Raw genomic sequence first — 24,544 nt, forward strand, 5'->3', positions numbered from 1 at the left:
TTAATATATTTATTATTAGATTTTTGTTTCAATTATATTAATTGATTAAATTTTCAATATACATTCTTCGGTCATTTTACATTCTCATCAGTTAGTTTGTCAAACATGATTTATTCATCAGCTATCAGCTAGCTTAATAGCCATAACTAGTTTACAAGTTAGTTTGTCAAACATAACATCTATACTATTTTATTAAGCAAATTTAGCAAAAGTTTTAAAGTCTTAAAATAATAAATGACCAATATACTTTTTTCACTTTTTCACTCATTTCTCTCCTCACATACACTCACCCTCTCACATTCAACCGATTTTTTTTTGAATTATAATTTTAAATTTACCTTTTATATCCCTATAATTAGTTAATTAATTACTTTACTTTCTTTACTTTTAAATGTTTCATTTTAAACCTTTATCAAATTAACATATATAATCATATATCAATTAAAACATGTTTAAAAATACATTTTTATTTTAACAAGTTACACCATTATAATCGTCTCGTTAATACCTTCGAAATGAGTCCAATATTGAATAGTTTTTGACTTAATTATATTATTATATAATATACATACTGTGAAAAATATTTTTAAAGTTTACGATTTATACTTTTATAATTATTTATTTATATATATGCTACACATTTTGGGGTTATGCTGTCCAAATTGCACTGTATAATATGTTCTGAATTAATATGTTCTTGGTTTTTTTTTGAAATATATATATACATGTATTAATTCAACCTTAATCTGAGTTTTTTGATAAGAAAGAGAGTAAGCAGTTGAAATTTCATTCTAAAACCCATCTTTTTTTGTCTTTTCATTAGTTTTCTTTATTGGTTTTGAGTGTTTATCTCAAAACTCAAGTTTCTTGGTTCTTTGCTCTTGATGTAAATCGAACACATTTGTGGAGTCGTTTAAATATGTTGGATTTTAAATATATTGGATTTTAAACTGTCATACAATTTTTTTTCATCGATAGTCTGTAATTGGAACCATAACTCTTATTTATTCAAATTGTATTAATATGTAAGGACCAAGTGTAACCTATATCATCGTTAAATCTTATCTTATAAAACCAGTGAAACTTCAAAATCGTTAAAATTCATGGCTCCCGCCACATTGTACGAGTATACAACTAGTTTGTATATAAAACCCCTCCTAAAAATTTATTTAATAAGTTATTTATTATGTCATCAAACTTATTAAACCGCTAACAGATAATAACCTAAATAAACCATAAAATATGAATTCAAGTAATGCTTTTAAGATATTATAATAAATGATTTATTAATATATTTTATTTGACAATTGTGCATATATTTTGTTATTTTAATGAATAACTATCTTTTATTGAAAAGCTTTATTTAAATATATATATAAAAGATTAGCATAACTTTTTAAATATTTCATGTGAATAAAAACTTTTGCCATCTTATTAAAAAAATAATACCCATTCAACTAAAATGGTCAATTTTTTATTTTTTTTAAAAAAATGAAAAATATTTTTTTGACCATCTTAAAATGAAATAAGTAACAAGTTGATAAGATAGAATCTACAAATTACAACTTAAAGATAATATCTTTTTTAAATCTATCAGATCGTTTATCAAACACTTATCCGAAAAATGCTTATCGATAAAATTTAACACTATCATTTACTTTCCAGATAAGATTTTAGGCCACCAAAATGGCATTATATGCAAAATTTCCCCGGTAAGTGCTTTTCGTGGTAAGAGTCGTAGCTCTCACTTACCGCGTAAGACTATTGGTCTTTATTTCGTTCTTATTGTGTAAAGTTCTTCGTATTTACCATATTCATCCGGTAAAGTAATGTGACTTGGTAAATACTTACCTAAGTAAACGTGTAAACGTCTGGTAAACGGCCCCTGTGTCTTTTATTATTACGTCTAGGGCTGTAAACAAACCGAACTGTTCGACGAGAAGTTCGTTTATGTTCGTTTATTTAATAAATGAACGGACATGGACCATTTTTTTTGTTCGTTAAGTTAAACGAATGAACATGAACAAGAGTCTCGTTCGTTCATTTATGTTCGTGAACGTTTGTTTATATATTAAATTTAATATATAATATTTTATTTATTTAGTTTGAATTCAAATAATATTTAGTTATGTTCGTTTAGCCTGTTCGTTTATGTTCGTTCGTTTACGTTCGTTTAGCATGTTAATGAACGAACATAAACGAACATGAACACACCTGATTTCTAAACGAACGAACACGAACACAAAGATTTTCATTCGTTTACCGTTCGTGTTTTGTTCGGTCAAGTTAAACGAACGAACATGAACGAGCCTCCGTTCGTGTTCGTTCGGTTCGTTTACCGCCCTTATTATGTCTTTTGTAAAACATTAATGGAATTTTATGTCGCTAAATAACAAGATAATGTTTTATGTATCATGAATGTATGAGGTTGTTATATACACCTTGTTTAGATCAAAATCAGATCAAATCATGTATTAATATATAAAAGAGAGATTTTATTTTTTTAAGAAAAGAGAGGTTTGACGTAGATGAGTGTAAAAAGAAAATGTATAAACTACACCCAATTTAACAAGTAAAAATAATCGTAATTTATCATTACTTTCTAAAACTATCGTAGTTTTCTGTTATAATAATGGGAAAAAGTACAATAAAAACCAATGAACTTTCTTGTTTGGAATGATTAAGTTCTTGGACTTTTTTTTGGAACAAACAAGTCATTGGACATTCAAAAACATGTTAAATAAGTCATTGGACAATTTTTTGAAACAAATAAGTCATTGGACATTCCAAAATATGTTAAATAAGTCCTTAGACATTCCAAAAAATGTTAAATAAGTCATTGAACAATTTTTGGAACAAATAAGTCCTTGAACAATCCAAAACATGTTAAATAATTTCTTGAACTTTTATAAAACATGTTGGATACATTCTTATGACTTGTACAATTAGTTAAAATGGTAATTATTTTTTTGTAAATGTAAGTGCTTTTTTGTTATATTTGTTTAATTTTATAGATCTAAATACTTTTTGGTTCAAAAAATATTTAGGGGCTTAATCGTTCAAAATATGAATGTTCATTGAGTTTTTTTCCGGATTTTTTTCACTATTTTACCACTTTATTTTTTTCAAGAAGTTATTTAACATGTTWTGGATTGTTCAAGGACTTATTTGTTCCAAAAATTGTCCAAGGAGTTATTTAACATTTTTTGGAATGTCCAAGGACTTATTTGTTCCAAAAATTGTTCAAGGACTTATTTAACATTTTTTGGAATGTCCAAGGACTTATTTGTTCCAAAAATTGTTCAAGGACTTATTTAACATATTTTGGAATGTTCAAGGATTTATTTAACATGTTTTGGAATGTCCAAGGACTTATTTGTTCCAAAAAAAAGTTCAAGAACTTAATCATTCCAAACAAAAAAGTTTATTAGTTTTTATTGTAGTTTTCCCTTATAATAATTAATAAGTTTGGGCTCGATTTTCTGTAGCTTTTGTATTTATCATTATTCCAAACATATTTATAATCTGCCTCGTTTATTGTATATTTTTAAACTTTTATTAAACTGAAGAGCAACATGAGTATTGATGTTGACAACACTTTTTACTTTTATAGCAAATTCGAACCTGTTTGATTTGTTCAACAACTTCAATTCCAAAGAGTGGTTGATTCATTTTTTACTTTTTATAACAAAACCATAACTTAATCATTAAGCATTGATTTTATTCGATTGCATCATTTTCATTTTATGAAAAAATGGGATTAGATTTTATCTTTGTAAACTTATAGAAAATACTGGTATTGAAATATTTTTTCCACTAAGATGTGTTTATCTGAAATACAGTTAGTTTTTATAAAATGTGTCTCTCATAAAAAGCAACCACATGTGCAATACGAAGCTCATGTTTGAGACGTCTCTTCTGCAATTTTTTTTTATAACAAAACCTACTCAAAATAGAACGAGATGAAAGGAGATTTAGGAAAATAGACGTTGTACTTTACTTCATTATCTTAGTATCAGGGCACGAGAATATATATTTACAATGCGCCAAAATGTACCTCGTGAAGGTACACGGTTCTTTATGTTTTTTAGAACTGTAAGGGTCACAACTCTTTACAGATGATAAGAATCTAAGCATAACTTTTAATAAATAAAACATTGTGATTGTGCATAATGTATGTCTTTTTTGTAAATGTGGATGCAGAGACTAGCTGGACCCCGACTAAAAATAGGGTCCTGAAAATAACAATCTAAGAAAATTTTCAGTAGCCTAAGAGACTCAAACCACTACAACAAAATCGGGTTTATAGGACACTTCCAAGTTCTAAGCGTCATAATAGACCTCTTTATAAGACTTAGATTATAGGACAAAAAAAATAAAGTGTCATATCTAAAGGCTTTGTAAAAAGTTTATATGACGTTTTTTGACGTCGTAATAAGTTTTTTAGGACACTTTTAATATAAAGCGTTCCATTAGCAACTTTATAAAACACTATTTGAAAAATTATCCTATAAAAACAAATGTCCTTTAAAAAATTGAGTTTATGGGACATTTTCTCAAAAGTGTCCTATAAAGTTGTTAATGCGACATTTTGTATTAAAAATGTCCTAAAAAACTTGTTAAGATGTCCAAAATCGTTATATAAACTTATTACAACACCGTTAGATAAGACGTTTTATATTTTGATCCTATAAATTAAGTCATATGAAGTGGTTTATTGGGACGCTTAGAGATTGAGGGTGTCCTATAAATCCAATTTTGTTGTAGTGAACTGACTACTTATGGAGATGAGTCTCAAAGCCTAGCCTTTATTTGCTAGTTGAAGAGGCGTGTAATGGAACTTTTGTGTGACTCTTTTTTAATCCACCGTTTCCGAATGATGGAGATTTAACTCATGTTTAGAAAGATGCACAAAAGGTACATGATAACAATTGTTGCATGACTTTTCAACAATAAACATCTAACACACATATATTGTACCATCGTTCACATGATATAGTAGGTAAACTCGAAAAGAGAATAAAGTGTCTTTTATAGTTGTCATTTCTACGTATTCTTAATTAATAAAATAGAAATACCAATTCTTCAAATTTGTACGACCAAATAAATGATCATAAAAAATGAAAAACCGCTCAATTGGGTTTCTTCAAATCTGAGACATGAAAAATTTACGAGCTTAAAATTGAATATCAACCTTAATTATTACCCAAAATTTATTAAAATTACATTAATAAAAACTCAAAAAATATATGTAATATAAACATATGTCATCAACGTACGTTGTTGTCCACTTGCTATATGATTTGCACTACGTATTATAAATGGTGTTGTCATTTGGCTAAAAATTCAATCCATCACGAATCACATCTTTATTTGAAAAATTGACATTATTTTGATGTTTTTCTTTAATATTTTAGGTGACAATTAATTGTGGGTATGCGAATTTTGGCAACAAATCAATGATGGGTTCATGTATACGTGTTTTTTGACAAATCTTTTAAAATATCCAAATCTTTTCTAAAAAAAAACTCTAACAATTTGTACAGTCTACTCTTTAAGGTAGCAAACAGTTCTACGTACATTTCACCCTTCAAACTCATACACATACTAGTTGAATGGTTGTGTTTGGTTTGGATTGATTATGTAATTTTTTTATGGAAAATAGGAAAAAACTGTCATTATGGTAAAAGTTAGGGTCTTGGGGTGTAAATTATATCCTGAGCTATTTGACCCCATGACCACCACCACCAGCAGTAGAAATTTGATTTTTGTTTTCCGTTTTGTAGAAGTAAACAAATTGACAGTTGGAGGGTAGCAGTCCTCCCTCCGTCGCACCACCCAGTCCTTTTCCACGAGGGTGCAATTGTCTGTGTGCGTATACATAGACAAAGTTCCCCAAGTAATCCAAACTCTCCCTCAGCTCTATATTTCGACTCATCTTTTTACAGGTTTCATCGCCGTTTCGATACAAAAGAATCTTCTTTCCTTATTCGTTAAGACTCTGGTTGTCACTCTGTTTTTCTATCTTTCTTCAACTGCCCTGTTTTGTACTTCTTTCTGAAAGGGGGTTTTTGAATCAAATATCCATGGGGTTTCTTAGCATTTTCTGGGGAATCATTGGTGTTGGAATTGGGACTGTTCTTGGTGTTTGTGTTGGGTTTTATTTCTTCATCTATTCCGACCCCAAGAATGAAGCATTTAAGGTAATCTTTAGTTTCTGTGATTCTTGATTGAAACACTTGCATGTCGAAACTAAATGAAGAGTGTTTCTGGAAAATTTAGGATTTGTGTCATCTGGGTGTTGTTCTTGGTTATAAAACAAGAAATCGTATTTTGATGTTTAATTTTTATCCCCTTTTTTGATCCCTTGTCTTGAATTTGATTGCGTTTCTGATGGGTACATTTGAATTTGAAGTATTGTAGCAGTTTCTTCTTTCCCTTTCCTTGTTTTTATGATCGAAACACTGCATGCGAAGAGCAAAAGTTGAATGATTTGAAGCTTGGTTTTGTATGCAAAATTTCACCTCTGATTCACCTTTTCATCTTCTTTGATGAACTTTCTTGAAATTTATGATTTAATTATCTGATGAATGATGACCAATTAGTAGTGGTTCTTTGTTCTTTTTGGGGGGTTTTCTTGGATTTCAACTGTCAATGCTCTTATCCAACTCAATTTACATCTTTGATTTAAAGGGTTTTCCTTTGATCAAACACTTGCATGTCAAGAACAGATGGTTATGGATTTGGTATTTGTTCAACTTGTTCAAGAACATACGAGGGCTTTTAGTTGATACTTTTGTTTTAGTTTAATGGGTTCTTTTCTGATTTTGATGGAAGCACACATGTGCAGAGAAAATTGTGAATGATTCTTAGAAATCTTCTGCTGTTGAACAGTTTTAAGCTTTATTTTATGTAAAGTTTCACCTTTATTCCCATTTCTTTATTCTCTTTAATGGTTTTCATTGAATTGTTAGTGGATACATTCAATATCAAAAAGTAACCTAATTGTTATGAAGTAATTATCCTTAATAGCCTAACAAGAGATCCCAAATCAATGCTCCAACAATTTGTCAAAGTCAAATGTGCAAAAAAGTCAAAATGATCCTCAATGTATCAACAATGGCAATCCATAAAGCAAATCTCTAATCTTTGATGCATCGATGACTTATTTGTGGTGGTAACTGCTATGATAACTTGTATGCTTCTAGTTTCGTATATTCTTTAGAAAAGTCTAATCTTTAGAAGTAACACTTGTCTTACTTATTTAAGACTTGTCTTATTAGCTGTTTTTTCTAACCTAACACTTTCTTTTGTGTGCTACTTCAGGATCCAGTTACGAGGCCAATTTCTGAGCTTGATACAACAAGTCTACAAGATTTAATACCCGAGATTCCTCTTTGGTTAAAGAATCCTGATTATGATCGTGTATGTGTCTCCTTTACGACGTTCAATACTATGTTTTCCATATCATGCTTGATTCATTAACTCGCATTCCTACAGGTTGATTGGCTGAACAGGTTTGTTTTGAATATGTGGCCTTATCTTGACAAGGTACATTGTAAGAAACCGAACATTTTAAGTTCTTTTTTTTTCCCGTTCTTTTGGGGCAAAAGGCGGTAAAGTTTTTCAAATTTACAGGCAATTTGTGCTACGATAAGGCAGACAACAGAACCAATAGTAGCCGATTATGTTGGGCATGGGCACCGTCCTATAGAAGCAATCACGTTTGAGACATTAAGCCTCGGGACCCTTCCTCCTATCATTCAAGGTAAGCGTGCTGTTTGGGTAAGCACCGACTGAAAATGGTTGTTTATCAAGTATTTTTGTAGTAAGTGTGTACCGATAAAAAGAAGTTGGATAAGCATTGTCTGACTCGGTCAATACATATTGGTGGTTGACTCAGTCAATACATATTGGTGGTTGACTCAGTCATCCCCTAGGCTAGTCAGAAGCGTAGGCAAGGTTCTAAATGGCGTGAGGAGTGGCATGGCGGCAAGGTCAAGCCTCAAACCTTACGAGTTACGGCGAAGCCATGGTGTTTTCCAAGGCGTGGCTTAAGGCGGCAAATCTATATTATATGTGTGTGTGTGTGTGTTTTTATGTTTCTTGAACAATAATGATTAAGTTATTAACAATTTAAATTCATATAAAACGATAAACAAAAGAAGAACCATGAATCGATAATTTGATATTTATAGAGAGTACAACAATGATATGAAATATACAAAGTAAGTCGCTGTTTATAGTCTCTGTTTGGTAATCAAACAGCAAAATCAAAGAAATGAAATCAAAGAACAGCAAACTAAAGTAATCGAGCAATATTTTTTGTATGCTGAGAAGTAATTTAGGGGTTTTTCCCCCCACTTTGTTGATGAAGTATTTGGTTTGTAAAAACTATAAAGTTATATTTACATTTACTCCTATTCAAGTTTTAAAAATTGCAAATTCCTCCGGGCCATGGACACCATAACGAGCTCTACGCCTTGTGTCCATGCCAAGGGGTTAACGTGGCAGCAAAACTGTGCCTCCGCCAAGGCGCTTTTTTTAGAACATGGAGTGTAGGTAAACAACATCATCTCTTAACGGGTAAGAGGCTCTTACCCAGTAAGAGACTATCAACACCAAGTAAACATCCTCTTAGTCGTATGATTTCTTTTGTTAATGATCGGCAGGTGTTAAAGTCTACGAGACCAATGAGAACCAGCTAGTGATAGAACCAGCAATTAAATGGGCTGGAAATCCAAATATAGTCATAGCTGTAAAGATATCATCTTTGCGTATCAAGATTCAGGTAAGATGAAAATGTGGTAAATTACAGTTATGCCCCTTAGGAGATGGCGTTTGTTTATTCGTCTGATTGTGAAATTGTGGTTGCTTCTTAGTTGGTGGATTTACAAGTGTTTGCTATTCCAAGGGTAACATTGAAGCCTCTTGTCCCAAGTTTTCCGTGTTTTTCCAATGTTGTCGTATCTTTGATGGATAAGGTACCCGTTAATAAGATCCTTACGGTTGTTTTATCACTTTATTTTATTGGGTCTTTCTAATCCTTTCGTTAAACTTTTTAAAGCCTCATATTGACTTCGGTATGAAGGTTCTTGGTGGTGATCTTATGTCCATCCCTGGCCTTTATCGACTAGTGCAGGTTCGTATTTGTTGGTTGATGTATGATCAAAAGAGATTATGCATTCTTTTAACAACAAATGTATCTCGGTTTTTTGCAGGATATCATTAAAAAGGAAGTCGCAAAACTTTACCTATGGCCACAAACTCTTGAAATACCCATTCTTGATTCCTCGTTGTAAGTCGAATATCTAAAATACCCTTCAAAGAAGATGAATAAATAAATCTTGTATGCCCAAATTATTAATGACGATGGGCAAATAGGTAATACATGTTCAAACTCGTAGCTAATATGTTTCTTTTTCTTTCATAATATGTTTTTGTTAGTGGTGCTATGAAGAAGCCCGTTGGAGTACTACATGTTAAGGTTTTACGGGCAACAAAGCTCATGAAGATGGACATATTGGGATTATCCGATCCATATGTCAAGCTTAAGTTAAGCGGAGAGATGTTGCCTTCAAAGAAAACGACGATCAAGAAAAAGACGTTAAATCCCGTGTGGAATGAGACCTTCAAGCTTGTAGTTAAGGACCCTCAAGCTCAAACTCTTCAAGTTAATGTCTATGATTGGGATAAGGTACCCCCATTTCTCTCTACGCCCGTATTTGTTTCTTAGGACTAACTAAAATGATTGAAATACCCATGGGTAGAAATGTAAATCCGCACTACCCTTTGGGGTAGAGGACAGGTTTGCATACATCTCACCCTCTTAGATTTTGCTTTTGAGTGGGATCGCTCCAACAAAATCTGTTTTGTTGGACACCGAATATGTCTAAGAGCCTTAATGGGACTCGTATCTTATTCGGTCAGCTATACGTGATTGTGTGGTAGTGACTTAATGATATAGAAAGTAGCTTATTCAGTCAGCTTCTAGGATTGCTTTATGGAGATGGTCAAGTTTTTTCCGGACTTGCCCCTCCCAATTAAAAAATGTGCTTCTTCCATCTATGAAAAAGCCCTCCCAAACAAAACCCTTCTTGATCTATACAGACAAATTAATCCATACAGATAACTTTATCCATACAGATAACTTTATCCATTAAGGACTTGACGAAAAATCAACCAAATAACCCATAGATGTCATAATAGACTCCTTTATAGGACCAAACAGTTTGGTTTGTTTAATAAATGTGTTTGTTCTTTAGGTAGGGAGCCATGATCGATTGGGGATGCAAATAGTGCCATTGAAGGTGCTAAGACCCAACGAAACAAAGGAACTAACTCTTGATTTGCTAAAGAACACCAACATAGCCGATCCTCAGAAGAAGCAACAGAGAGGGCAGATTGTGTTGGAGATGACTTATGCACCATTCAAGGAGGATAGCGAAGTATTAAGTGGGCCCCTCAACATGCCCGTCCCGAAAGAGAATGGCGTGGGGTTGGGTGGCGAAAGCCCAAGTGGGGCCGGCGTACTTTTGGTGACGGTCCAAGGGGCCGAGGATGTAGAGGGAGAGCATCACAACAATCCATATGCCATGGTGATATTTAGAGGAGAAACAAAGAAAACAAAGGTGAGATACCATATGGGCTTTTTTTTTGGTTTGACTTTTTGTGTCAAACTTATTGCTTTTCGAATTCATATTGATCCGGGTTTTCTTCAAATTCGACATTTTCTTCAACTTCATATTTATAGTATATACTATAAACATTAAAATCGTCATCGACTTCTTTCTTGAAAATATTGAGAATCCATATTAATTTTGAAGTTGAAAATCCACCGTTTGACCTTTAAACTTCTTGACAACAGATTGTTAAAAGAAGTCGAGATCCTAAGTGGAACGAAGAGTTCCAGTTTATGCTCGACGAACCTCCTATAAATGACAAGATACATGTTCAAATTATGAGCAAGAGATCGCGCATGAGTTTCTACTCAAAGGTATATCCGTCTTTCCTTGGTCTTGTCATACATTTTATTTTATGGTTTTAAAGTACATTATTTAGCATGCATTTGCTATGTAGAACAAAAACTTGTTGTCTCAGGTTTGGTAAATTACTAAACTACCCATGTTTTAAAACCATCCACAATTAATTCACTCTCATCCATTCGAGTCTCATATGTGTACCTTAGGCAACAACCATTGGGGTAGAGTGACCCTACCTTTGTGTGGGGTCGTTATGTTTGGTTTGGTTCGGTTCGGTTTAAAGCATGCTGATGGTTTTTGCAGGAATTACTGGGGTACGTGGATATAAACCTCGCTGATGTAGTGAACAACGGGAGGATTAACCATAAGTTTCATCTGATAGATTCAAAGAACGGCCTGGTACATGTTGAGCTTCGATGGAGAGAAACTTAATGTTACTCGATGATAGCGGAGCCGAGTAACGGGATACATATATATATATACATTTTTCTTCGTAAATAGTGTTCATGGAAGCAGTTCTTGGAACACACTGCTGATGCGTATACCAACTCCATAGCATACTGAAAACGTTAAAATTTTGGACAATACTGAATTTTTTTTATCTGATATACTACTTGATTAAGAATTTTAATAATTTGATTTTATAAATTATCTATAAAAAAAAAAATGGAACTTATTTTCATTCCAAATCATATAATCCACACACCAAAAATTCCAAATTCTTTCATGAAATCCAAATCCCTCAAAAATATTCCATCAAATCAAACATGCAACGATTTCAATTAGAACGATCCCAAGGTTTTGATTTCCTCTGGTATTTAAATTACTCTATTATATATGAAATTCTACATAACAAATCTTACATTCGTTCCCTTGGTCTCTTCCTAATCTCTGGTTTGATTCTTAACACAAGTAACAAGAACCTCCATCGGATGCGAAATTGATACAAAATCGAGGACTTTAATTTTCATCGTGTTTTGGAATCTTAAGGTTGTGTTTAACTATGGATTCTCGTTTGTCTTAGCTTCTTTTTTTTTTTTGTTCCTTTCATCTTGATGCTCTTTTGTTTCCTTTTTTGGATTTTAGGGGTCATTTGGTTCGTGGAATTCGAAGGAATTTGATGGAATTGGAATGACGGATTCTTTTGACCAAATTCCAATTCATTTGTTTGGTTTATTTCTTGAAATGGATAGAATCCTTTAAACTCCATTGAATTTCACAAATTAATAAATTCATCATTCGTTGACATAATTAAAGGAATTGAATTCAATCACCACCCATCACGACCATGCTACTATTGTTCGTCATGTCCCACCTCTAACCCCCCACCAACACCACACCGCTACTGTCGCCGCCACCCACCCTACCCCACCACTAACTACCCTGTCAATACTGTTGTCATCACACTCACCCCCCGGTCAGTCACTGCATATCCCACCACTGTCGTCGTCACAGCTGCCACCCATCCCCACCCCCACCTACCTTACCCTACTCCAACCCACCATTAACCACCATCCTACCGCTATAGTCGTCACGACTATCACCCTGCCACCTACTTCTGCGATCTAGCCCCACCCCCACCGCCTTACCCCCTGTCTGCCCCCGCTAACACCCACATATGGAGCAGGGGGTGGGCGGGGTTTGGGTAGGGACGGGGCGGGGTGGTTGTTGTGAATACGACAATATTGACATGGTCGTTGGTGTGGGCGGGGCGATGAGTGGGATATTCCAAACAAAGAGGATTGTTCCAATTCTATTGAGAAATTTCATTCCAATTTTTACCAGCCAAACGCATGGTCAAATTTCATTCCAATTCATTTAAAGTCAAATTCCTTTTAAATTCTAGCTTAGGCCATTCAAACAGGTTTTTTCAACAAGTTAAAAATTACAAGTTAGTTTAGAGTTGCCAAACATAATCTTGCTTGGTTAAAAAGACTAATTAAATATTGTTTTGATAGTGAAAAATTATAGGGATTAAAACCATTTGCAATGTGCAACTTCTTATTAGAAGATACTACTATATGCTTCAGTTTTTAGTTTAAAATTACAAAACCACGGTTGAAAACAAATAGAACACAACCCAAATCAAGTCCATTAAAATTAGAACGCGGTTGTTTGTTTTGAAGCATTTGTAATTTAAATTTTGTTACTTACCAAACAATTTTACAATCACTTTTTATTTTTATTATGCAATAGATTATATAATATTTTTGGATAAGTCGAATGAAAAAGTAATGTATTTTAACTTGATTTTTATTTTGGATAACATATTTTCAGAACTTTCATTTTGGTACATAATATGTAAAGTAATGTAAATACCCAGATAACCGGTTGAAACATTAACCGGTTACCATGCTGATATGACGAGTGATATCAACATAGATATTTTAATATTGAGTTGGATACCACATTATTCGCCACATCAGTATGGTAACCGGTTATTCGGATACTTAAATGTTTAAAACTTTACATCTTATATATAAAAATAAATTTTTTTAAAATACATTACTCAAAATATAAATTAAGTTAAAATACGTTACTTTCTCGTCCAATTTAGTCCATAATTTTTAAAGTGCCCTCTAGTTCTTTTTTTTTCTTTTTTCCATTCACAAATATTGGAGGGGCTGTATATGCGTTTTACGGATCTACGATCGTATCAAGAGCAAGCAGCTATCGTCGGGAGCAAGAAAACTCCAGATTCCTCTCTCTTCCTCCAAATATAATCACTCTTCCGATTTTACTCGATTTCTTCTTCAATCTTCAACCATGGTGCTCGAGGTACGTTTTCAATTTGCCATATATCTTTTCTGCTCCATTTACCCCTTCTATTTCTAAAACTAGGGTTCTACTTTCTTATTTTCATTAGGCTACAATGATCTGCATCGATAATTCTGAATGGATGCGCAACGGAGATTACTCGCCCACTAGGTTTCAGGCTCAGGCCGACGCTGTTAATCTGATTTGTGGCGCTAAAACCCAGGTAATTTGATATACATGTAGTCTACATAAATATAAACACGCAAGCGTATAGTATAGTTCATTCTAGGGTTTCGTTTTGGTGTTGCTAAGAATTTTTATGTACGCGGACCTTATTGTTTTGGGGGATGTTTTCGTTTAAAATGAGTTGGGTTTCGTTTTGGCTGATGTCAAGATTATAATATCAGTTGCAAAAATTACCGTTAAAGATCAATTCTGTAGCCCTTGTTAGTAGTTCTTCAAGTCAATCAAAAAGAGTGCCTGTACAGAGCAGTATTAAGATTTTACATATGATAATTCTTTCTACCTTAATACTGTGATTCTTGGTTTCGGACGAACTTGTTGATAAACATGGTGTGTTTTAGGTTTAGTTAGTAGTGTCTTGGATTCTACAAAGGTAGGTGTCGAGGGTCAATGATGATATATTTGGTGCTCATCCCTTCAAGTGTACACATAAATTATTTTCACCAATAGGATAGTTGACGTTTTGGGGTTTGTTTGATGAAAATCTGAAATATTGTTGCTGTTTTTTGTTACAGTCCAATCCGGAAAATACCGTGGGGGTATTGACAATGGCTGGCAAAGGTGTCCGTGTTCTGGTTACTCCTACTAGCGATCTTGGGAAGATCTTGGCCTGCATGCATGGTTAGCTTCTTTAATTGACTACACACTTACAGATTGAAAGCATATTTAAATTTTATTATTGGTAATTTGGCAATATAAGAATAGGAATATATGGTTACATTATTCGTAGTAAGAGAAGCCAAAGAGTTGCTGCAACTTGAAGTCCAAAAATCATATAAACCTGTCTGGTTGGCATCCAGGTGTTATTTATGCCAAATTTTGTTGTTCAATGATAAATAGTGGTTTGATAGTTTCTTTTGTTGTATTGATTGGGTTGGGATATAATGGTACTTTTATTTGAAGGGAGGTTCTGCTTTTTGAATCCAAAATGTCATGTCACCATATATAGTAACTGGCTATCTGCTAGTCATTAGTGTGCGTCGTTTCATATTGAAGTTTGGCATACACATCCTCATATGAACTCTGAAGATGAAATGTTTTCTTCGGTTACTCAGGCTTAGAAATAGGTGGTGAAATGAACTTGGCAGCTGGGATCCAGGTTGCTCAGTTGGCTTTGAAGCATCGCCAAAACAAAAAGCAGCAACAAAGGATAATTGTGTTTGCTGGAGGGTATGCACCTTTATACATTGCAGTTTTTTTGTATCTTCTGATTTTTTTGGTTCTTATTTTCTGCGTTTCTTGGTTTTTCAGTCCTGTAAAATATGATAAGAAAGTATTGGAGATGATTGGGAAGAAGTTGAAAAAGAACAGTGTAGCCCTTGATGTTGTGAATTTTGGTGAAGAGGATGAAGCAAAGGCCGAAAAGCTTGAGGCTCTGGTTGCTGCTGTAAATAATAATGACAGCAGTCACATTGTTCATGTTCCGGCTGGATCTAATGCTCTCTCTGACGTTCTTTTGAGGTTTATAATTGTTTGCTTGCACACTTATTTACCACATGCCTTTGTTTTGGCTGATATTGTTATTGTTTATTGTCAGTACTCCTATCTTCACTGGCGATGGAGAAGGTGGAAGTGGTTTTGCAGCAGCAGCTGCAGCCGCTGCAGCTGGTGGTGTATCTGGTTTTGATTTTGGTGTAGATCCAAATCTGGATCCTGAGCTTGCACTTGCTCTTCGTGTGTCAATGGAAGAGGAGAGAGCAAGGCAAGAAGCTGCTGCAAAGAAGGCTGCAGATGATTCTTCAAAGCAAGATAAAGAAGGAGAGTCTACTTCACAAGATGCAACTATGTCTGAAAATGTTGGCACTTCAGCTTCTGAATCTGAGAATAAAAAGGATGATTTAATGGTCGGTTTCATCTTTTTTACCTTTTATGTTGCTCCCATGTTTCTTGCTAGTTGTTATTTACCATTTTGAAATCTATATTATGTTTCCCTTTAGCTGTAAGGGATCATTTTCCTTTCTGAAGGATCATGCAGTATTTGGTTTACAAGATACAGGCTTAATTTTTCATAAGACAAAGGATAGAAACACTGTGTGAAGCGGTGGTTCTATCTTTTGCAGTAGAAAAATGACCTAGAATTTCGGTAATTGTCTTGAGGCAAGCTTGTAAATTTTCTTTCATGCAAGTTCAGACATTGCATTATTTATTTGGCATGTAACATATTAAGTTAGAGGATAGGAAACATAACATTGACAAGTAGGAAGCTGCCTCAAAGCCACTCCTGTGTGATATCATTTGAAGAACAACTGCAAGCCTTTCAATCCAATCCAGAAGGGGTAGCTGAAATTAAAGCAATATTAAATATATAATGTTCCAACCCAAAACCAAACATAAGTAGGTGGAACCCTCTAGGGTTCTAGAAGATGTTCTTATGTGCTCTTTTCTAGAGAACTCTTTTGATGTACACCACTTATGCAAATCTCTCTTCATTATCTCTGCTAACTATATTTTTGTTTTATGCAAGTCACTTCCTATAAGCAATGTATTCAAAGGTCTATATTGGAGATTATCAAACAACCTTAACAAGTGTTACGTTACCTTCTCTTGGGAATCCGTGTTTCTGGTCATATCCCTTGGTGTATGGTCCCAAATCCATCTCAAGGTTCACATTGTTGCCACTCACACTTTTGGTGGCCCAACATTTTGCTCCACAAATTCTAGCAGCTCTTATCACTGTCATATAGAACCTATCATTCAAATTCAATGGGACATGTCAATCACACAAAACTCTTCAAACTTGTCTCCATCTTAAGTCTTAACCGGGAGGCTCTTATTCTGTGATCACGATCCTCTTCACTCTCTCTATCTTTTCGCCAAAGCTGGTGTCAAATAATGAAATATGTTCTTGTTAACTGCTTCTTGGCCTGCTATGGTTACCACATCTTACACTGCCGTATCAACACTGTGGAAGTTCATGTCACATTCTCTGTTCTGTTTTTACATCTAAAACCTTTAGATTCCAGGGTGTTGAGGTGTTCCTTCAAACCTACATTTAGCATTAACAACTTTTCTAGGTCCAATTACCGCTATATCATTGCTGAAGGGCATAGACCACATTGTTTGTTTTCCATGTGATCCATAATCAATAGGGCCCACATTGAACTTTGATGTAACGCCATAGTAGTAAGGAAGCATGTGCCACACCATGATATTCTTTCATCGTTGTTATCATGTGGTCATACATATCCTTGAACATGTAAGATACATTGTCTATGCTGTTATTTGCGGCGCGGATTGCGGACTAAGATAAAATTGCGGTGAATATTGTGTTTCTGATACTAGCGGCACAATTGACCGATATTTGAGGTGAAATTGCGGACCGATATTCCAATATTTTTAGCTTGGGCCTCTTTAGAACTATGTTGACTCGGATGCTGAACCTATTGCTTGCGATTAGCTCGTTTATGAACATTTTTTTTAATTTGTTTTGTGAAACTTGTTTAGTTGATGTTTTGATGTTGAAACTATATTTTTGATTAATGCATATGATATGTTTATGTATGCATACATATATATATATATATATTGTATAGTTCTAAGAAATATTATATGAGCTGCTATTTTTGGACCGCTATACCACCGCTATTTCAAATATCGGTCTTGACCGCAATTTTGTATTTTCACCGCTATAACAACATAGTACATTGTACATACTTCTTCTCAAGAGCCTACCATATCACCTTTGGCAGCCTATCATACATCTTTATATATATGTATATACCTTGTATGTTCCTTGCATTTCTCCGTAAGTTGTCTATTTGAGAAAGCAATCTCTATTATTGATCTACTTGGTATAAAACTGAAATGATTTCTTGAAACATTAGTGGCAGCTTCCTGATTGATGCTCAAGAACTAGCTTGCATAGTTTTCAATTGCATGGTTCATAAGCTTATGCCCTTGATAGATTGTCTATCACTTGATATCTCTTATTGATGCATTTCACGAAACTTTAATTCTCTGTTTTTGTTTCTCTTATTTTGGTCAACTTGCGTGCATCCTTTTTTCCTCATTTGTCCCTAAGTTAGTGTATTTAGCTCTTTGCATGCTTTACCTCTTGCATCTCCTACTGCAATTGTAGATTCTCTTTTGGCTAGTTTATACTTCTCCATGTTTTTATACCATCCCACCATTTAAGAGTTTGTTGCATCCCTTCTTCTTAATGGGTTTTTTCTGTCATCCTCATCCCAACACCAAGTGTCTTGAATTTTAGTTTTACTTGCTGTTATTTGCATATTTTGATCTTCAATAGGCTGCAGTGTGAAGGGCTATGCTCATGATGCTGTCCCAAGTGTATTTAATTTAATTTTATCTCCTGTAGACCGACTATGCGTATCATGATTCTTTGTTGGCTCATAATATATATATATATATATATATATATATATATGATATGCCATTTTGAGTGAACATTTATCGTATGCCTTGAAAAGAAATTTCAGAACTCTAAATTTATCCTTGTGGAGCTTGTGTTCCACCAAATAGAGCATCTATTTCATTACTATTCTTCCACATGCATTTGTGCATTCATTTATGGTACAGGGCAACATGAAGCGGTCTTCCTTATAATCATTCTGACAAAATTGTTTATGATATGTTCTCAATTTATTATCAAGGCAGTGTACCCTGTTCATTGTTTTAGTTTGAGCTGCCTGTGCATGATTTCTGAATATCTGTCACTAATTACTTTTTAAGAGGACTTGTATGTTCTGTCATTGAGGACTCAAGAGGTATATGTGAATTACTTGTATTGCTCCACCTAGAATCCTAACATGTCATACAGACCTTTTTAGGCTTGTATTTCTGACTTCAAAAAATAGAATGCTAGGTATTCTACATTATCTAATATGTGGAGCTAATTGATTATGTTGTCATGTGTCATGTTGAGCTAGACATACATTTGCATTCCAAATGATTAATTTCTGTAAGATGTTACTGCAACATTCATGTGCCTTGGATAATAATATATTTTATAAGCATTCTCTATGTTTATTCTTTTATGTTCTTTTACATTTTTATCCATGCCCATCACTAACGAGTAATGACCATAGACTGAATGGATCCCTAACTCTATCTTTTCATTACCATACTTATCTCTGTCATCCTATGTTCGAGTCACATCTAAAAGAAAATACATTTTCGAATAAACCTAAGAATTTACAACTGACTTCTTGTGTGCTTGCTCTTTGTAATCCTTTATCTACTCCCTCAGATATATTGCAGACAGTATGATTAATACACTAAGGCTTCTTATTCCTGCCAGGATGATGAGAATGCGCTGCTACAGCAAGCTCTTGCCATGTCAATGGATGATCCTGCTGCTACTGTTACAACTAGAGACACTGATATGTCAGAGGCAGCCACTGATGATCAAGACTTGGCACTTGGTAAGTTACTGTGCTGAAACATGCTTATTGTTTGTTGATCTAGATATCCATGGTCATTCATAGGTTTGTTGCTATGCAGTTGTCTTTGATGATATCTGAACAAATGGAAAAATTTGACATCATTTGTCTACCATTAGATTTAGACTTAGGAAGTTTGAAGTCGTGACTCTTTCAGTCGTTTGTGTTCTGTTGAAACTTTAAATCTTTGAGTTGATTTGGAACTTCTACTGCTGAAAAATTATCTAGTATCATGAAGATCTTAAGAATATTAGGAAACATATGCAGAACTATGATTTATGTTTTATATTATTGATCTTTTATTACATCAGCTATTAATAAGTTCTTGAGATCTTCTATTGCTAAAACAGTGGCCCTCTTGATGAAAATTTTAAAAGAATCTAGATCCACCACTTGTGTTTGGGGTTAGTGGTGATAAAGCCCTGAGGTTTTTCGACCTCTTTATGAGCCAGGAGAGAGATCGATCACGATGTTGGTCGTAAGATAAAGGTGGGATGGATGATATGACGGCAAGGTTCAGGTGTTTTAGTTGTGTTGAAACTGAAATTAGGTTTTATAGCATGGCTGGGGGAATTGGTGATATTTATGGCAAGACCCAACAAAGACATGGCAGACTATACACAAGATGAGTGTAGCAGGTTTGTGAGATGAAGAGATTTATATCAGCCAGCACAAGGATACATAGAATTGGTGAAGTAATAGAATTATTTAGCACATGATAATTATATATTTAACCATGTGCTCACTTTAGGGAAGTTCATAAACCATGGTAGATTTGAATTGAAGAAGACAACTTCATCTAACCCTAACTGAGCTCATCTATTGTGAACTCTTCTGCAAACTTTATCACTGAATGGTTCTGCTGCCTGCGGTGTATTTTGCAGCTCTACAATTGTCTGTGCAAGAAGGTGCAAAAGATCAATCAGGCCAAGCAGAGATGGACAAGCTGTTGGCAGATCAGTCATTTGTGTCATCAATTCTTGCTTCAGTATGTCTACATTCAGATTTTTCACTTTTTTTTATCATTTGTAATCGATTTTTCACTTTTTCTCTCTTTCTACAATTTTATTCGTGTCTAATGTTGGTTTTGCAGCTCCCAGGAGTCGACCCCAATGACCCTTCGGTCAAAGATTTGCTTGCTTCAATGCAAAATCAAGCTGAGGTCAGTTCAGCATTCGTCTTTGCTAAGAATATGCTCAATCCTATTAAAATTGCAATAGTTTCCATTTTGACATGTCCTAGAAAGACTGCAACATTCCCAATTTTAGAAAGCTTTTTTACAAGCTATAATTTCTCATTAGTTTGAATCAGCAAAGTTCCTTATATTTTTCTTTAGTGAGTACAAAATTCTATACCCAGTCAGATACTGCAATTTCTGGGAGAGTTCACTTATGCCAACCCTAGAGAAATGGTATGAAATTACCATTAACCGTGGGCAGACCCAGTTGTACTTGGTACACAACACACATACTGTCACATCAACATTTATCTTTCAAGAATGATTTTTTAAAAGAGAGGGGAAATGCGGGTAGATGAGTTTGTACGGCGGTATTGAGTGATTAGTTGATTTCTTTATCAGGCTGAGCAGAAGAAAGATGAGGACAAAGCACCCAAGGAAGATGACAAGTGATGTTATCAGTACAATCCCAGGTACAACTAACTTGATAAAAAGCCTTGCTTGTAATTATTTATTTTCAATGAACCTATGACCTCCAAGGTATTTGCCCTTAAAGGGATGCAGCAAATTACCACTAAGCTATAAAAAAAGACTACTAAAGTTTCATTTGTTCTATAAATCCTGATAGTGTTGGATATGAAATCCTAAATGAAATCAAACATAGTCTTGCTCTGCAAGAAATTGATTGATTAGTTTGGTTATTCTACATTATCATCTTGTCTCTTTGGTTTTTCTTATAAAAATGGAAGTGGGTGCAAGTAAATATGGGGTTCAGTGTGTTTCTTGCAAGTATAATTAAGCATACATACATACATACATACATACTACAAGGAAATAACATTGGGGTTTTAATTGTGTACAGGTTACAAGGTGTGGTGCATTTGATCTTTGAATGAAGTGGGGGATGGGGAATGTATGAAATTTGTTAGGAAGGATGTTGTGGTGTTTGTTTATCAAACTTTTAAGCTGGTACTTGGATCATCAAGTTCTTCCTCTACCCATTATTATTCCTTTAAAATGATCAAACCTTTTCTTCTACCCTATTACTATTACTATTATCATTAATATTATTATTGTTATTGTTTTGCTCAATATGGATCATGGCAGGCAATTGGCAACCACATTCTGGTGTTGTCCATTCATTGTATTTGTTGGTTGCAATTTAGTCCCCTCACTGTATTTGTTGGTTGAAGTTTACTCGTAGCGTTCGGCTGATTTTTATCTTCGTGTTGGACGTTAGCGAAAATATATTATTAGAAAATTCGTAGTAAGTTGAGATAAAATGTACTTTGATAATTGGCAACTAATTACATGTAAGTTGAGATAAAATGTACTTTGATAATTGGCAACTAATTACATGTAATATATTGGGGTTTAGATGTAAATTATATATTTTCATTGATACATTTTCTTATCTTTTGTTGCAAAATAATGGTTCGACATTAAAGTTAAAGACCATATAAAAATGATTAGTTGTAAGCATATGTGTAATATTAACTTTTATGATTGGTGTAGTTTTTTGATTTTGTATTTTAGCTTATAATGCTTGTTTTGTGACTTAATTATTAACAAATTCTAAAATAGGCTGCAAATATAAGTAACAATTAACAATTATATAAATGTACTTAATTGAAGAGAAAAATGACCTCATACATAAAAAAACAACTTATTGTAAGAAACTTCTTATTATAAATTCATGTCCACCAAATGATGAAATATGCACTTAAAATGAGAAATGCTGTACGGTTTCATCACCATGTAAGATAACTAGAAGGGTAATCGCGCAATGCAACGAGATATAACTCGATTTTACGTCTCTGTAGAGGTTTTAAGATGGTGTTTATGTAGTTTTGAGAAATGGATAATGTTTTTATTTTTAAATAAGTTATAAATTGGAAGATATCATAAAATTTAAAAAATAAATATATCAAATTACCTATTTAAAAGTTTTTTTTTTTTTGTAATTCATTTAATTCAATTTTTTTTATTATAATTTAATTTATATTTAATAACGAAGTAATTTATTTTTGATTTAATAATATATTTTTTTATCAGAATAATAATTATATATTTTGTTAGAATTTAATGAATTTATCTTAATTATATTTTAGATTTTTTTATATTTATAATGAAATGTTTATCCTGTATTTGATTATGTTTATCTACAGTTAGTTATACGAATTCAAGCATGAAGCTTTAGTAAGTTGTACTTATACATAATTTACTTGTAATCTTGAATTTTAAGTAAAAATGCATTAATAAACAGTACTTCATGTATAAAAAATGATATTTTTATATTATAAAACATTTGACAAAACCTCTTAAAAACCATTTTTATGCATGAAATACTGTTTATTGATGCATATTACTTAAAATTCAAGATTACAAGTAAATTATGTATAAGTACAACTTACTAAAGCTTCATGCTTGAATTCGTGTAACTAACTGTAGATAAACATAATCAAATACAAGATAAACATTTCATTATAAATATAAAAAAATCTATTAAAGTTTCATGTTTGAATTCGTGTAACTAACTACAGATAAACATAATCAAATTAAATAGATGATAGACATCTTCTTTTAAATATAAAAAATCTAAAATATAATTAGAATAATCATTAAGTTCTAACAAAATACTTAATTATTATTTTTATAAAAATTATATTATTAAACCAAAAATATAAAACTAATTAAAAAATATAATTTTTCTTTTAAATAGTTAGTTTAGTATTAATATCAATATTTTTTTCTTCAATTTTTTTATGATATATTCATATTTATATTTTATTCAAAAATAAAAATATTATCCCTTTATCAAAAACACATAAAATCGTATTATAACATCGTCTGAGACAAAAAAATAGAACACTAAAATCGAGATGTATTTCGCTGCATTGTGCGAATCCCCTTCTAGTATAGATAATATACATCAAACTTTTTTAGGAAGGTAAAACATAAAAACCTAAGAAATATCTAACTTTGGAAAATTTTGCTTGTCATCTTGGAGCCAAAGAAAATTTTCATGCCCATTGCTATCATGCTTACTCCTTGAGATATTAATAGACAAAAGAGATGAATTGACTAAAATGAATGCCTATAGCACGTTGAATAGTTTGAAGGTTAAAACTTATTAAATTACCAAATGACCCTTCTTATGATGAAATACATAATTATCATTTAAGGGTAAAAAAGTCTTTAACTTATTTGATATTTTAAAAAATTCAAAAAAAATGAGAAAATCTAAAGAATCCTACTCTAACAATGTGCCACATTATCCTTTGCAGATTTTCATGATCCACTCTTGTTGAAGAGACACTTTCCATTTTCGTACGTTTGGTGTTGATATAACATGAAATTTTAGTAGTCAAACGTAAAAAAATTATATGTTATATACTATAACTATTACATCGTGTATTATAGATTTATTTGTTAATTTTATACATGACGTGCGATCTAATTGACATTTATAAAAAAACTATATACATGTCACGTTATAATTACTTGAGTTATGAGAAAGACACAAATCATTAGGTAAACAGAACTCTTAAATATATGAAAATTTGGCTCCATATCTTAAAAACGTAGATCTGATTTACCAAAACAGGAATCAGGCCTAAGTTATCCCAATTTCGATATAATTTTTTTTACAAATTAATATTAGTTTTTAGATGATTCTATATTTTATTAAAGACTTTATCATTTACCAAACGCTTACCGATAAAAGTTATCTAATCGTGAAAATTAAATTGTTAGCGTAACCTTGTTGTGAACTATGAGTATGGTAATAGTTTAGGAGCATAGCAAAAGCCGTTCTAGCTCAGTTGGTAGAGCGCGTGGCTTTTAACCACGTGGTCGTGGGTTCGAGTCCCACGGATGGCGTTTTTCTCAAAAATAAAGGTTTTATATGTGAGCAAATTACATTTGATGTTAATGTTATATGATGGATATATGGTCCAATAAATATTTTTGTTATTTCTTAT

General features: G+C 33.0%; 2 protein-coding genes and 1 non-coding gene across 3 annotated transcripts; all 3 read left to right on the plus strand.

Annotated features, from left to right (window-relative positions):
• The first annotated feature begins 6,024 nt into the window (after positions 1-6,024).
• On the plus strand, positions 6,025-11,454 carry LOC112525815 (synaptotagmin-3-like). Its single transcript, XM_025136094.1, has 12 exons — positions 6,025-6,203; positions 7,327-7,425; positions 7,501-7,551; positions 7,639-7,768; positions 8,673-8,791; positions 8,883-8,984; positions 9,068-9,142; positions 9,222-9,298; positions 9,448-9,697; positions 10,266-10,631; positions 10,868-10,996; positions 11,286-11,454. Exons 1-12 carry the CDS (start codon positions 6,087-6,089, stop codon positions 11,412-11,414), a joined length of 1,644 nt encoding a protein of 547 aa, XP_024991862.1. The 5' UTR covers positions 6,025-6,086; the 3' UTR covers positions 11,415-11,454.
• Positions 11,455-13,748: 2,294 nt separating this feature from the next.
• LOC112524527 (26S proteasome non-ATPase regulatory subunit 4 homolog) lies at positions 13,749-21,706 on the plus strand. Its single transcript, XM_025134380.1, has 11 exons — positions 13,749-13,760; positions 13,849-13,962; positions 14,498-14,603; positions 15,038-15,152; positions 15,234-15,443; positions 15,520-15,826; positions 19,243-19,366; positions 20,269-20,372; positions 20,478-20,546; positions 20,964-21,034; positions 21,424-21,706. Exons 1-10 carry the CDS (start codon positions 13,749-13,751, stop codon positions 21,012-21,014), a joined length of 1,212 nt encoding a protein of 403 aa, XP_024990148.1. The 3' UTR covers positions 21,015-21,034; positions 21,424-21,706.
• Positions 21,707-24,370: 2,664 nt separating this feature from the next.
• On the plus strand, positions 24,371-24,443 carry TRNAK-UUU. Its single transcript has one exon. It is a non-coding gene; the product is annotated as a tRNA-Lys (tRNA).
• The last annotated feature ends 101 nt before the right edge of the window (positions 24,444-24,544 follow it).

This window comes from Cynara cardunculus, assembly GCF_001531365.2.
Source record: "Cynara cardunculus var. scolymus isolate 2C chromosome LG 13, CcrdV1, whole genome shotgun sequence".
Taxonomy (NCBI): Eukaryota; Viridiplantae; Streptophyta; class Magnoliopsida; order Asterales; family Asteraceae; genus Cynara; species Cynara cardunculus.

Excerpts from the sequence above, each read along its gene's own strand:
- LOC112525815 (XM_025136094.1), top strand. The coding sequence starts at position 6,087 with ATGGGGTTTCTTAGCATTTTCTGGGGAATCATTGGTGTTGGAATTGGG. Across the intron at positions 6,204-7,326 it reads CCAAGAATGAAGCATTTAAG|GATCCAGTTACGAGGCCAAT; the intron begins GTAATCTTTAGT and ends GTGCTACTTCAG. Across the intron at positions 8,985-9,067 it reads TCGTATCTTTGATGGATAAG|CCTCATATTGACTTCGGTAT; the intron begins GTACCCGTTAAT and ends AACTTTTTAAAG.
- LOC112524527 (XM_025134380.1), top strand. Across the intron at positions 13,963-14,497 it reads TTTGTGGCGCTAAAACCCAG|TCCAATCCGGAAAATACCGT; the intron begins GTAATTTGATAT and ends TTTTTGTTACAG. Across the intron at positions 19,367-20,268 it reads TGATCAAGACTTGGCACTTG|CTCTACAATTGTCTGTGCAA; the intron begins GTAAGTTACTGT and ends TGTATTTTGCAG.